Below are 14,458 nucleotides of genomic sequence, written 5' to 3'. Positions count from 1 at the left end.
CTCCACTTTTCATTTGTGCCTTTCCCTGACAGTTTCTGTTCCCATCTTATGCTCCCTAATTCCCGCCTAATCGCATCATAATTACCCCTCCCCAATTATAAACCTTGCCTTGCTGTAGGGCCCTATCCCTCTCCATTGCAATAGTGAAAGACACTGAATTGTGGTCACTATCTCCAAAGTGCTCTCCCACAAACAAATCTAACACTTGGCCCGGTTCATTACCCAGTACCAAATCCAAAGTAGCCCCACCTCTTGTCGGCCTATCCACATATTGTCAGGAAACCGTTCATGCCGGCGGGATTCTCTGGTCCCGCTGCAGTGAACGGATTTTGGCTGAACGCCAAATTCTCTGACCTCGCTGACAGCAGCAGCGGGGCGCCAACGGCTGGAGAATCCCAGCCATTGTCTTCAGTCTGTTCATTAACCATTAACTCCGGCCCTCTCCCCAGCAAATTTCTGATTCAGACTGGTTGCAATGTCACAGTTAAGCCCAAGATGAGCTTCCAACCACATCTCTGCTCCATCACCAAGATTTCTTATTTCAACCTCTGAAACTTTGCATAACCCAATCCCACCTCAGCTCATCTGCTGCTGAAATCCTCATCCACGACTTTGTCATCTCTAGGCTTGGCTACTCCTTGGCTGATGATAAAATTGCTGCCCATATCTGGACTCATACCAAGACCCATTCACCCATATCCACACTAACTTCCAGTTAAACAATGCCTTGACTTTAAGAATCTCTTTCTTGTTTTCAAATCTATCCATTGCCTCATCCCTTGCCATCTCTAACCTGTGCCAGCCTCGCAATCCTCTGAGGTATCTGCACTCCTCCACTTCTGGTCTCTTGCACATCCCGATTTCAATTGTTTCACCACTGGTATCTGTACCTTCAGCCACCACGGGCCCAAACTCTGGAATTTCCTCTACAAACTCTCAACCTTAATTTCTTCTTTAAGGCACTCCTTAAAATCTACCTCGTTGACCAGGCTTTGGTTACCTGTCCTAATATCTCCTATGTGGCTCAGTGTCAAATTTTCTTTGATAACATTCCTGTGAAGTGCACTGGGACATTTTACTGCTTTAAAGGCACTACATAAATGCAAGATATTGTTGTTGTTGGCAGCAAACACTAGAACCCACATCACACTTCTTTTCTGATTGGGTATTTATTATACAAAACTTCAGCTTATCCAAAACGCCTCTAAGCATATCCTAATTTGTACTAAATTCAATTCATTCTCGCTACCCTAGTCCAGCAATGCCTAAATTCTTAGCCTTGTGTTCCTATCCCTACATGGCCTCCCTCCTTTCTCTATAATCTTGTCCTTTCCTACAATCCTCCAAGAAACTGATTTTGCTCCATTTCTAGCCATCTGTATTTTCCTGATTCCTTTGCCTCGCCGTGCCTGGGGCCTGGACTCTGGAATTCCCTCCCAAACCCTCCCACTACCTCCACCTTTCAGATGTGCTTTAAAACCACAGAGTTTTTAAATAATATACAATATAATATATTTTAAATAAAACACAGAAAATACTGAAACTACTCAACAGATCAGGCAGTTACTGTGGCAAGTTAACATTTCAAGTCAATGGCCTTCCATCAGGAATAGAAAAACCTTAGAGATGTAAAAGTTTTAAGTACAGAGGCAGGGAAAGGAAATGTGGTGGTGATGGTGGGGGTGAAGGATGGTGAGGCCTGTGATAGGGTCGGCAATAAGTGACACTACATGACAACAGGATTGATAGTGCAAGGCAAATGCAGATACTGGGGCAAGTAAAGAAACAAAGGATGGATATAGAGGACGTACAAGTGGAAATATCACCAATAACAGCCACCTGAAAACATGGGGCAGAGGTTATGATCTGAAATTGTTGAATTCATCCTGCTCTTCTTCAAATAGTCTCAAGGACTCTTCTGAATTTACCCAAAAATGCAACCCTGTCTGTTTCAAAAGATAGCGGGGGGCGATTCTCCCAGCCGGGAGACTTGAGGGAAGGCCATGTCGTGGGCTTCCTGCTGGGCGCCACGGTCTCCGCCAGTCTCCAGCCGCTGGAATTCCAGCGCCGTCAGCTCCACGCCAGAAATCGGCGAGGAGCTGTATAATATATTCAAATGCTCATTTAAATCTTGTTAGCGGGCCCGGGACTGAGGTCTCCGGGCCCTCTAGAGTCTCTGCTGCTGCCAGGAGTGGTTCACATCAGTGGGGTTTACAGCAGCTCCCCACTTGCAGGGAGCTGGTGGCCCGACACCACTGGAGTGAAGGGGGCCATGGAGTCCCCCCAGGAGGTTGGGGGCGAGGAGGGGTGCCCCCTGGGCATTGCCAGTTGGCAGTACCAGACTGGCCCCTGGTGCTGCCCAAGAGGGAAAGTGGAAATGCTCAGGAGGCACCTTGGCAGTGTCCATTGGGTATTGGGCAGTGACAAGGGGGGGGGGGGGGGAACCTAATGGGGGCGGGGCCTAATGGGAGGTGCCTTTTGGGGGGGGGGAGATCAGTGGACGGTCCCGCTGCACTCAGTGGTGACAGAGGCAAGGAGGCCAATGGTCGGGGCTGGCAATGGGGGTGGGCTGCCGTTGGGGGGGGGGGGTCGGTAGATCAGGACTGCGGGGGAGCGGGGGTGGGGCTCAAGGCTGGCCCGAACATGTCTGGGAGGTCAGCGATCGGGACATGGGGAGGTCTGTGTGTCAGCAATGCGGGGGTTGCAGGGCTAGCCAGCGATCAAGCTAGCCAGCGGTCGGGTGGCTGGCAGTGCGGGCTACTGCGCATGCGCCGATCTCGTTGCTGACAGATCGGCGCATGTGCGTTGGCCCGCTCAGCACCATGCTGCTAGCCTCTCCAGTGGGAACAGACCCCGTCCCCAGATTTTTGATTATATTCACGTTTGTGCACTCTGCAGTGCACAGAGTGTGGAAGATTCATTTTGAAAACACTGCTGAAAAAAACAGAAGTATTTACTCCAGTTTTTACGCAAATTCGACACTTAGAATTTTTTTTGGGAGAATCCCACCCAGCAGATCCAGCAGTACAGCATTCCCTTAGCACTGTGGTTAAGTGTTAAGCTATCCCATATGCTCAAGTCTAGCAGTGGGACTTGAACCCATTACTTTCTGACTCAGAGACGTGAGTGCTACCACCAAGTCGAACTCAAAAGCAGTTGGGAATGATGTCAATGGAATATATGGTGAGGTGCAGTGAGGTGTAGCTGACCCCATGCTTCCAGCCAACTGCTAGGGGAAACCGTGTAAATACTGAAAAGGTGAACCAAAGAGGGGAATATTAAAGGTGACTGTGCGGGCATGAGATAAGAAACCCATAAAGACAATGTCATATCTACGAGGCTACGGGCAGATGTGAAACCAGTTGCAGAGGGCAGTGTCCTGGAGTTGGACAGTCAGGGAAGAGATGTTTGAGGAGGAATATTTGAAGGCAAGGAGGATTCGAGAAGAGTGAGGAGAGAAAATGAGCTGCAGTCACAATCACATAGGATGTTATCGGTGACTATCGCTGATACAGTTTTAATGGCGTGGGAGTCGATTGAATATCTTGAGAGAGGAGTCGTTGAAGTTTCATGAATCTCGATGCAAATAAGTGTATAAAAATTCAATTGCAATTTGAAGACTAAAGAACTATAGATTCAAAGGAATCAAGTCACATGCAAGGTGAGGAACCATGCCTTTTTCTTTCATGGAATGATTAATGTGTGCAATAGATTTCTGTCAAACTCAAGACACTTTCACATTTGCATTTGTTTCATTCTGATTGCAGGAAACTGTCTATCTGCCAACTCCCTGCATCTTCATTGCAAACATCACAGAACACTGGATCAATTCTGCCACCAGAACAAGTACATCTGGGTTTAGCAGTGAAAATGCAGAGACTGTAGGCATTGACACTAGCACTCTGAAATCTGAATTAAACAAGCTCTGTCATAAATGCATTTGCAGTTACCGATGATTCATTGAACTGCTTTATAAGAGAAGTTGGATGATTGTTTTGCAAGAATTGGGACTGAAGGTTATTGGGTGATTTTAGTTCATACGAAATACATGAATGTGATTCGAGGAAATGTTTTATTTTTTTGAGAGCACCAGGCTTGACTTCTGTGCTGTGTTGAGTGCACTGTTGTTATTAGCCAATTTGGGAGAATATTAGTTACAACTGGCAGCAATCCCACTGGGTTTGGAAGAGTATGAAAAGAATCAGCCAAAGATTCTATTCCTGATTATGCTGGGCAGTTGTACGTGTGGACAAGAGTTGAGGATGGGATTAGGTCCCACGCATTAGTTCTGTTGCCTCATAGCACTTTTCAATTCCCAGTTGGGTCACTGTCTGTGCAGAGTCTGCACGTTCTCCCTGCGTCTGTGTGGGTTTCCTCTGGGTGTTCCGGTTTCCTCCCACAGTCTGAAAGACGTGCTGGTTAGGTGCATTGGCCATGCTAAATTCTCTCTCAGTGTACCCGAACAGGCGCAGGAGTGTGGTGACTAGGGGGATTTTCACAGTAACTTCATTGCAGTGTTAATGTAAGCCGACTTGTGACACTAATAAACTTAAACATTGTGATGCCCATAGAGTTGAATAGATTTCTAATCTTAAGATTGTTTATTTGGGCAATGCATCAGAGGACAATTAGCACCCAGAAAGAGGAGATCTTTTCAAGAGAGGGAAACGATCAATTATTGAATAACGTTGGCTCAAAAAGACCAGGTCAAACATGTATATGCTCAGGAATGCTGATCAGTGTCACTAAAACAACACTTCAGTCGAAGCTCATGAGGAACAGGGAGGAAGTCAGGGCAGAAGGGGCATCACTCTGGTAGCAAACACGGTGAAACTCTGCATAGGTACTGGCTGACAGAATGCCACTAAGTACAAATCCCAGCAAAATAATAAAGAAAAATTGGAACTGTCATCCTAAAGATTATGTAGAAAGTGTTAATAAACACTTCCTATAATGAACAGCTTCAGGCAAGGTAGTCTGAGAGGATTTGCTGTGCAAGAACATAATTAATATAATAAAGGAGGAGATGCCATGGGGGATATTGTAGTCAAAGGCATTTAAGGTATCTGCCAAAAAACTCGTGATCCCTTCTTAATGCAAAATGGATTGTGATGCTACCCTAATATCAGGAGAGCTCTGACCTTGAGATGAAAGTTCCAAACATGGTCGTCGTAATTCATAAGCCTCTGGGCGGTTAAACAGGCTTTCTCTGCGAGGCTGCAAAACTGGTTTAAAGTCCCACCTCTTTGAGGGGCAAACACAAGCACTTTTCCCTAAAAAGAAAATACAATTATGAATGGTTACTGATTATTGACATGAATGTTCCAATCCCATCAGCCATACAACATAATCTTCCACAGCTAAACACAGAAGCATGGATTAGCATATTACATTGCAATGCACACCTCACTGAAACATCAGATTAATCTCAACATTTGGAAATTAAGGTAGTTTAAATTTCATACACACGCAAATTCAAATGATATCAGCAATAGTTTTGATATTTTGAATTCACTTTTCTAATTCAACTACCGAATAATTTGAATTAAGCAACGCAAATGATACAGCCAAGTGTGAATTTAAAATGAAATTAACCAATTATTTGAAATAGGTAATTTTGAAGAGTGGTCTCTGCAAACTTTATTATGTATCTGTCCTTTCTTTTCTCTCTACAATATTCTCCACTTCTCTTGGGTAGTGACTCACATAGGGACATGTTTCCAGGAAAACCAGCATTTCCCATACCTGGCCCAAGTTTTACTGGCAAGATTCTAAACAACGCGTGTTCGGCAAACTATGCAACAGTGGAGTGCTTCACAGCCAAATCTGATCCTGCCGTAACCCCATGTTGACAAAGAAAACTTGCATAAAAGGATTGGCTTTTTTTCCCCCCTTTGCAAACAAACGAGGCTGAGGTCAGTTTTAGTGTCCCTATTGCTGCCATGTCAGAGATCAGATAGTACAGAACAGACTGAGATTAAACTTGAAGACAACTGATCATGGGGGAACATCGGCATTTACGTGTTTTTATACAACACCAGAAATGATCACACTTCTTTTCAAAATTAGTGGCTTCTGATTCCCTTCCAATACACTTTCTTCAACATTCATTTTGCACTATTCAAACACTCCTGCATTACACAAATTCTAAGGTATACCACCTTTATTTCAAGTGAGGCATATATATGTTATTCCTTCTTGTTGAAATTATGTAACACTGAATAAAAGAACAACAAAATTTAAAATATCACAGCTAATGGTGGAAAATAATTCAGTACCTGTTTTAATTAAAAGAAAAGAAAATACGTGCAATAGATTTTGATAACTCAAGATCGACTTTGATTAAATAAAATCTCATGCATCTTTGGAGCAATTTCATTTCCTTAGCTTCACACTGTGCGTCTTATCAGTCAGCTGAACACAAGAAGTTTTCTAGTTTATGATTAAGAAAGAATCAGATAGATAAGACGACTCAATTGAAGTTGAACATAATAAGTATTAAAGTATTACATGACATTAATCCTGCCATTCCATTACATTCTCAATCATTGTGCAGGGGGACTAATTATTCTGAAGTCCATGCTCAGAAGAAAATTGAAACACACTTACGTTGGGTTTGAGTAATCTCTTCATTGCATCAACAAGGCTGGCTCTGTACTGGTCCAGAAACAAGCTGACATCGAGGGGGAGACAGAAAAACACAAGAAAAAGGGTTTGAAGCCACCCTGCATTGAGAATGAAGCTATTTTGTTTGGTTTATGTAAAAGCAGAAAAAAGTTAATTTCATGTATCCGTTACTGTAATCTGTTAAGAGTCTGACAGATATTTAAGTAATGAACAGTTACTTTTTTGAATGTAGGTTTTACTCATTTGTTGGTCAACATTTGGCAAATGGCCTAGGATATATACATTTTTCGTCCTTTAAACTAAAGGGACTTACGTGACACCTAATTTCTTTGCCTTTTGACAGAAACAGTTTATTCCAAAATCAGCATAGGCATAAAGACTGAACAGCAAGTTAATTCTGCACTTGTGCAAGAACAAATTTAATTTTAAATCTTTTGGTTGGACCTCGCTTCACCTACTTAATCTGCGGAAAGTCCATATGTGAGCCATGCATAAGCTTCCAAAGGAAACTGCAGCCTCCTTCTCCAGTTCTCCTAGCTGCCTTCATTCTTAATCTGATCTAATCCTGACAGCATTATCTTTATCCTTGCAATAAAACCTGAAGTATCCACTCTAATATTAGGTGAGGAAGGCATTTGCTAAATTGCTTGCTGGAATCATATGGCATTGCTTAGCTCTTTGTTTGATTCGGAGGATGCATCTTTGGTTTATATCATTACTGCATAATTACTAATGCAGTCCATTTACCTTGCTTAAAAGCAATAAGGTATAAGGGGTCCGTGCAGCAAAACAACCTTGTGCTCTACTTACATTTTATTTGTTTCTTTCTCTCTAATTTCACCCTATTCTTTCCTGAAATGGTGACTGATTAATGCAGGGTACGACTTCATGGATGCAAGCTGACAGCTGTCCACTTTCTGACCATTCGCTTCCATATGAAACTGGACAGTGAATGTCAATGAGCTATTTAATAAAGTGGGGTATGGGGTTGTTAGAGGGAGATGCTGTCGGAATCAGAGCAGAACCCAATGTTATCTCACCTGATACCGCTATCTCTGAACAGGACTGGATAGCCATCAGGAACAGGTGTGGTGAGGCCATCTGTAGCATGCTTAATGCCACCCCAATTGAGATTAACTAATCCCATGCTGACCCGGGATCAAATAATGCATCACTTTCAATTAGGAAGGGTAAAAAAATATATATACAAAGCAAAACATTTGTCTTTGCATCAGTACAATAAACAAATGCAGAATTAGCCATAAAACAGTGTATCTAGCAATAATCAATTCAGAATTTACATTGTTTTTACAAGCATCTGATACAGCAAACGGTACATTGGAGTAAATGGCATCATGCATACAAATTCTGTCTGACAAAGTTACCAAAAAGGCTTCAGAAGCTTTATTTATATCAAGAATAATTTCTGTACTATTGGTCAGATATTTGTTTTTGGAAGGGAGGAAAGAGGGCCAACTGACTCTTTTTAATCTGCAGAAAGAGCTGTTTATGTTGATACATTTGCTTTCTCCAGACTGCTTCTCACTGAGCAATAATTATTAGCAATTTGCCTAAGTTGTCCATTTACTGGTACGTCAAGCATGAAAAAGAGGCAATTTCAGAAAATGGAATGCCTCTTAAAATCAATCTTTCGAAATAATGTGGTAGAAGTTACTGTCTGATAGACCACTACTTGATAGCTGTCACATGAAGCTGCATATTAATTTGTCACCGTTATGCTACTCTGCACTTCATCTGTTTACTTTGCTTGGATTTTTGGTAAGCAATCTTACTTTTTCAAAAAAATACACAGACAAAGCATGAAAAATTATCCCGTGAATATGTTGTGTGTCACAAAATGATATTTGTGATATTTTAAATATATAAAATGTACATACTCACCAATCAGCACAGATAATAACATCAAAATGTCCTTCCAAAAGAGACACATCCGTCTCATTATCCCATCGCATTATGCTGTAGGAGAAGTAGCAAAATATAATCAGGTTACATCGCTTTATTCATGTAGCCAGTACACCTCTATTAGCTGTGCATTTTAAGCCAATTGTCTCCTTGATTCCTGCTGAGACATTGTTCCATGAGGGCCAGGCATCCTCTGGTACCCGGTTCAAGTAGCCTTTTCTCATGTTTGAGTCCAATGATGTTCAGAGGTCTATTTATCTATGGACGTTACTGCTGCTGAGTTCAGTTGTGGCCTAACCCGAGATGCACCCCATAGGTGTCACTGAATAGTGATCAAAAGATGTGGGAATCTGCTTAACTTTCCTGTCCCAAGCAGCCAAAAAACTGTAACATTTCAACACCCCCACCCACAACTGTTTTAAACACAAGTGGTGAAAACACATTTTTTTGAACACAAGTGGTTAAAAGGCAGGAAGAGGGTGATGTTGTTTGGGGTGGGGTTGCCCTGTGCACCTCAGAGGCACCCCCACCCCTAAGATGTTATCCCTTCCTTCTTCCTCCCCACCTGGCCTCCATAACTCGCCCCCCACACTCTTCCTTTGGCTGCCCGATTCCTCCTATCCCTAAAATCAAGGGACTTACCTGAAGCCATCAATGTTCGGTATGAACCTCTTTTCAGTATCAGCAACACCCACTACTGAGTTCTGGTGTTGCTGGGACTGCTGGAGGTGGGGTAGAAGTCCGATCCACGGTCCATTTAGCCTGCTGGCAGTGTTTTGTGACCGCAGGCCGGGTTTTTTTTTTAGGTGCATCGATTGCTGTCTGAGTGGGGACAAACAATATACACCCTCCACTCCACTCCTCCCCCAAATGTGAAATCCAGCCCCATGTGTGGAATAGAATCATAGAATCCCGACAGTGCAGAAGGAGGCCTTTTAGCCCATCAAGTCTGCATTGACTCTCTGACAAAGTATCTTACCCAGGCCCTCTCCCTCACTCTATTCTCATAACCCCACACATTTACCATGGCTAATCCATCTAACCTACACATCTTGGGACATTAATGAGCAATTTAGCATGAGCAATCCATCTAACCTGCATGTCTTTGGACTGCGGGAGGAAACCGGAGCACCTGGAGGAAACCCACACAGACACGGGGAGAACATGCAAATTCCACGCAGTCACCCAAGGCTGGAATTGAATTTGGATCCCTGGCACTGTGAGGCAGCAGTGCTGACGTGTGTGCCACCCATAGACCATTGGGGAAATGTTTTTTAAATGTCAAGAGAGAGCTAATATATCAAACCATTACTAGCTTTAAATTCGAACAGACTAGTGGAGAGCTGTGTATGCTCATTTCCAATGGTCAGGAATTTTCCTTGAACCTGATCCCACTCTGCCACCACAGCTTCACTCAAAATGCAGTGATATCCTTGCTTACACTATAACCAGGGTTCCTGCTGCATGGCCAGTGAAGTTGAAGTGATGTCTAGCCCAACTTCAATGAAGCCTTCACTTGATCATCAATCCCTGGTGAGCAATTTTAACCTTGAGCGATAGTGTAAAAGGGTAATACTGGATCAGCCACCTGTTACACTCCCCTCTCAATTTTCCTTCAGATTGAAGTCAATGGAAATAACAATTCAGTGGAAAACAATGGAATCTACAACGGAAAACTCATTGCTTCAAATATTAGCTATTTCACACTGCATCCAGACACGTGAATTAACTTCCTCCCCCATACCTCATCTCACCCACAAAACGTGTAGGACTGCAGAAGATTGACCTGTAATGTTTTCCAAGTCTCATGTTTACAAAACCTCATTCCTGCTGTCATACTTTGGTCATACCTTTGTGTCAACCATTTCAATTACTAATTCCAGTGCCCAGAGCCAAAATGGAAACTGTGTATGCAAACTTGTCACACTAACTACAGCCTTCTGCCAATTGTGACACTAATGTACTGTGGTTTTGCATCTCCCAGTTCCTCAGCCTGTGCTGTAGAGAAACATCTGTGTCCAAGCTAACTTATTCTCTGCTTTCCAAAGTGTTACACATTGGGCTACTTTAATTACAAAATAATATACAATCAGTGTCCATTATATAAAAATAATGAGGACAGAATGTATGGTTTTAAAATGGGGACTGAATTAAGTACATGTGCCTTGAACCAGTGACCTTCATTCTCTAACTCTGCTTGCAGGCCACATTTGGCTTTGACTCCCCATGTGCAATGCCATGAAGATTGGTGAAATATAAAATTGCAAGCAACTTCATTTGGGTTTTTTTAATGAGTTCAAAAACAAGCTTGAAGTTAGCCAGTCAAGTTTTTGTTCATTTAATTATTTTTTGATCATTCTAATGTAGGTGAATGCAGCTACCAGAATTCAGAATAAAAGCCCTGTGTTCAAATTTAGATGTGGAAAACACAGCTAAAGTTGCAGTTTACATTTGGAGTCAGGGCCTGGCTTGAGTCTGAGAGAAACAGAGCGACATGCCCTCGAGGGCTGTAGACTTACACTGCTTGAATTCAACACCGCATGCAATGCAACTCCAGTGTGGTGTCAAAGCAGGTTTAAAAAGGCGTCAGGTATCCTTACTGCCTGTACTTTCTCAATATTTCAATTTTAACCACCAAGCGAGAAGTTCAATGCATTCAAATCGGTAGCTGCTGCCTAAATGAAGCATAAAAGTGTGTACTATTCATTCCAAAGTATAAGGTTAGAACATGCACACAATATTTTTCCTTAGCAAGCCCAAATGATGCGCACTGATTAGAACTAGGCCCCAGGACTTGCTTCTGAAGCTGCCAGGTTGAATCTTAAGTTTATTTAAGACAGTTATTATTTCAAGTGACTCCAAGTTAAAGTTCTCTGAACCGCTGGGACTACAGGTTCAACACGCTGGATGATGGTATGTAATTATGACCATTTGTTTCATAAATTAACAAGAATATTTTTCATTTAAGCATTTGCTAACTCCAACAAATTGAATATCGCAACATTCTGTCCACATAATGCTTTATTAATGAAGAACGAAACATGTACAAGCATTGAAAACTCATTCAGTAGAGAAGATGTAGATTCAGATCTTAAAAAAGGGAGTTGGTTCTGTTTGTGAATGTAAGGGCTTAATTCTCTGCTTGAATATTATGTTGTCTGGGCCAGCCATTAATCTCTTACTTTCTCCATCCAGTTTACTCCTGAAGGTGCCTACTTGTGCTAGATACAATTTTGTAATTACTGTCCACCTCCCCAGTAAGTCACTTATTTAGGTTGTAGTCTTTACATATGAATGTAGACAACATCCTAATCCACCTCAGAAAATGGGACTTTTAATGATCTGCATGACCTGCACCATATTGAATTGTGCAATTGCCCACTAAACACAGAGAGTTCCCTACGCTATTCTTCGTAAATAACCTAACTGACAGAAAGTTGGGTGTCTTGCCATGACTCTGTGGCTTCTTTTCATTGGCATGTAATAAATGAAAAAAAAAAGGATGGATATCAGGCAACACCAATTGCCTAGATTCACTATTGTTTAAAGCTCTAATCAAAAATCAGGCATAACTTCAGAATTCTAATTTTTAAAAATTGAATTGTTGTTGTAAAGATGCTTTTAAAAATTCTGTTACGGAGTGTGGGCACCATTGGCAAGGTCAGCATTTGTTCTCCCTCCCTAATTGTCCTTGAACTGAACATTTCATAGGGCAAGTAAGAATCAACCACATTGCTGTGTGTCTAGACTCACATGTAGGCCAGGCCAAGTAAGGTTTGCAGATTTAGAACATAGAACATAGAAAAGCTACAGCACAAACAGGCTCTTCGGCCCACAAGTAGCACCGAACATGTCCCTACCTACACGGCTTACCTATAACACTCTATCTTACTAACTTCCATGAACTTATCCAAAAGTCTCTGAAAAGACCCTATCGAATCCACCTCCACCACCACTACCGGCAGCCGATTCCACGCACCCACCACCCTCTGAGTGAAAAACTTACCCCCAACATCTCCTCTGTACCTACTCCCCAGCACCCTAAACCTGTGACCTCTTGTGGCAACCATTTCAGCCCTGGGTAAAAGCCTCTGAGAATCCACTCTATCAATACCCCTCAACATCTTATACACCTCTATCAGGTCACCTCTCATCCTTCACCTCTCCAAGGAGAAAAGACCGAGCTCTCTCAACCTATCCTCATAAGGCATGCCACCTAATCCAGGCAACATCCTTGTAAATCTCCTCTGCACCCTTTCTATGGCTTCTATATCCTTTCTATAATGAGGCGACCAGAACTGGGCACAGTACTCCAGGTGGGGTCTGACCAAGGTCCTATACAGCTGCAGCATTATCTCCCGATTTCGAAACTCAATTCCTCTATTGATGAAGGCCAGTATTCCATACGCCTTCTTAACCACAGCCTCCACCTGCGACGCTGCTTTGAGCGTCCTATGAACCCGGACCCCAAGATCCTTCTGATCTTCCACACTGCCAAGCGTCTTACCCTTACCCTAATTTCCGATGGGTTTTCACAACAAACAATGATAGCAGTCATGGTCACCATTACTGAGATAAGGTTTATACTGCAAATTTGTTAATTGAATTTAAATTCTAACAGTTGCCATGGTAGGATTTGAACCCACGTCCCCTGAGCAATAGCCTGGGCCTTTGAATGACTAGTCTAGTGACATTATTGAATAAATACCAATCGTTAATCTGGGTGCTTCAATATTGACATAATTCAGCAGTATAACATTTTTTTCTTTCTTGTGTTGTTGGACTCAATATCCCCTCCAATTATTTAAACCATGATACATAAACCATAACAGAGTTTGTACCCATATATTAACTAAGCACCAGACCAATGGCATGCACTGTGAAGTTTAAGGCACAAGTTATAAGTTTTCATGTTTAAGACATTAGGTTTTGGGTGCAGCCCATAAACTGGCTTGGGAATGTGACTCATTACCCACTTTCGGGATGCACCCCACACAGCATTTCTTAAGGAAGTGTGATTACAAGAACTACAAATCTGGAATCATTTCTTTGTATTCCTTCCTACCTACATGCCCCTCCCAATCCCACTTCTTTCTGTATCCGACCCTGGAAAGAAAATCTCTCTTCCAAGTCACTTGGCTCTGCATTCTCAAGTTTCCACCATTGAGCCTTGGTCTTTAATTCATCATGACCTCTTTGTAGCTCTTATTTTTAAAAAATCACACCCACTCCACCATCTTTGATGTCTTTGTTCACTAGTACTACAAATCTTTGATACCCTAACAATAATAGTTCCCCCTTGGTTCCCTTCAATCCACAGGTACAGTGCAGACCTGACTGTCTCTGGTAAATAACTAACAAACCATTCATCACTGAATCAAACTTAGAAAACTTGTCTTATAGGGCCGTATTTTTCATCCCTATAACGAACCTACTATTCAAAAATCATCCAAGAAGGCAAAGACTGTGGCTTCCCCACAGTGTATTTTTCATGGTGGGGGACGGTTCCCAGTGGTGGGATTCCCATTGACTACACCCGTAGTGGGGGTGTGCCATCAGTGGGACCACCACTGAAACATCATTTTAAACCATCCTCCCCTGCTGCCTCCACCCTCATCAACAGCAATAAATGCGTTAAATTAATGGACTTTATTGTTACTAAGGTTGAGGCTATCCATTCAGCCGCCTCTATTGAGTTCCTCTCTACCTTAGTCAACTGGAACAAATTTCATTTAAGGTCTTCCTTGCCTTGACCTGGAAATTACATATTTTTATAGTTTCTCTCCTAATTTCTGTCATGTCCCCTCCAAGCTCTCTTTCTTGATGAGGTCCATCTTTTGCTCCCAAGACTCCATTCTCACTAAACTGCTGAGCATTTAACTTCCTTTCCTGGCTCCTGCATTAGCTG

General features: G+C 42.4%; 1 protein-coding gene across 3 annotated transcripts in view; it reads right to left on the bottom strand.

The window, feature by feature from the left end:
* The window catches only part of camkmt (calmodulin-lysine N-methyltransferase), a 341,266-nt gene that overhangs the window by 26,011 nt on the left and 300,797 nt on the right, over positions 1–14,458 (bottom strand). For all 3 annotated transcript variants that reach the window (XM_078229675.1, XM_078229674.1, XM_078229676.1), the window contains 3 exons: positions 8,530–8,604; positions 6,610–6,673; positions 5,142–5,273 (listed from right to left, as the gene is read on the bottom strand). In XM_078229675.1, coding sequence (XP_078085801.1) covers positions 5,142–5,273; positions 6,610–6,673; positions 8,530–8,604 — 271 coding nt within the window. The remainder of the gene's footprint in view (positions 1–5,141; positions 5,274–6,609; positions 6,674–8,529; positions 8,605–14,458) is intronic.

The sequence above is a fragment of the Mustelus asterias genome, chromosome 15, assembly GCF_964213995.1.
Source record: "Mustelus asterias chromosome 15, sMusAst1.hap1.1, whole genome shotgun sequence".
Taxonomy (NCBI): Eukaryota; Metazoa; Chordata; class Chondrichthyes; order Carcharhiniformes; family Triakidae; genus Mustelus; species Mustelus asterias.
The sequence above is the reverse complement of the archived record's forward strand: the minus strand, read 5'-3'. Positions and strand labels throughout refer to the sequence as shown.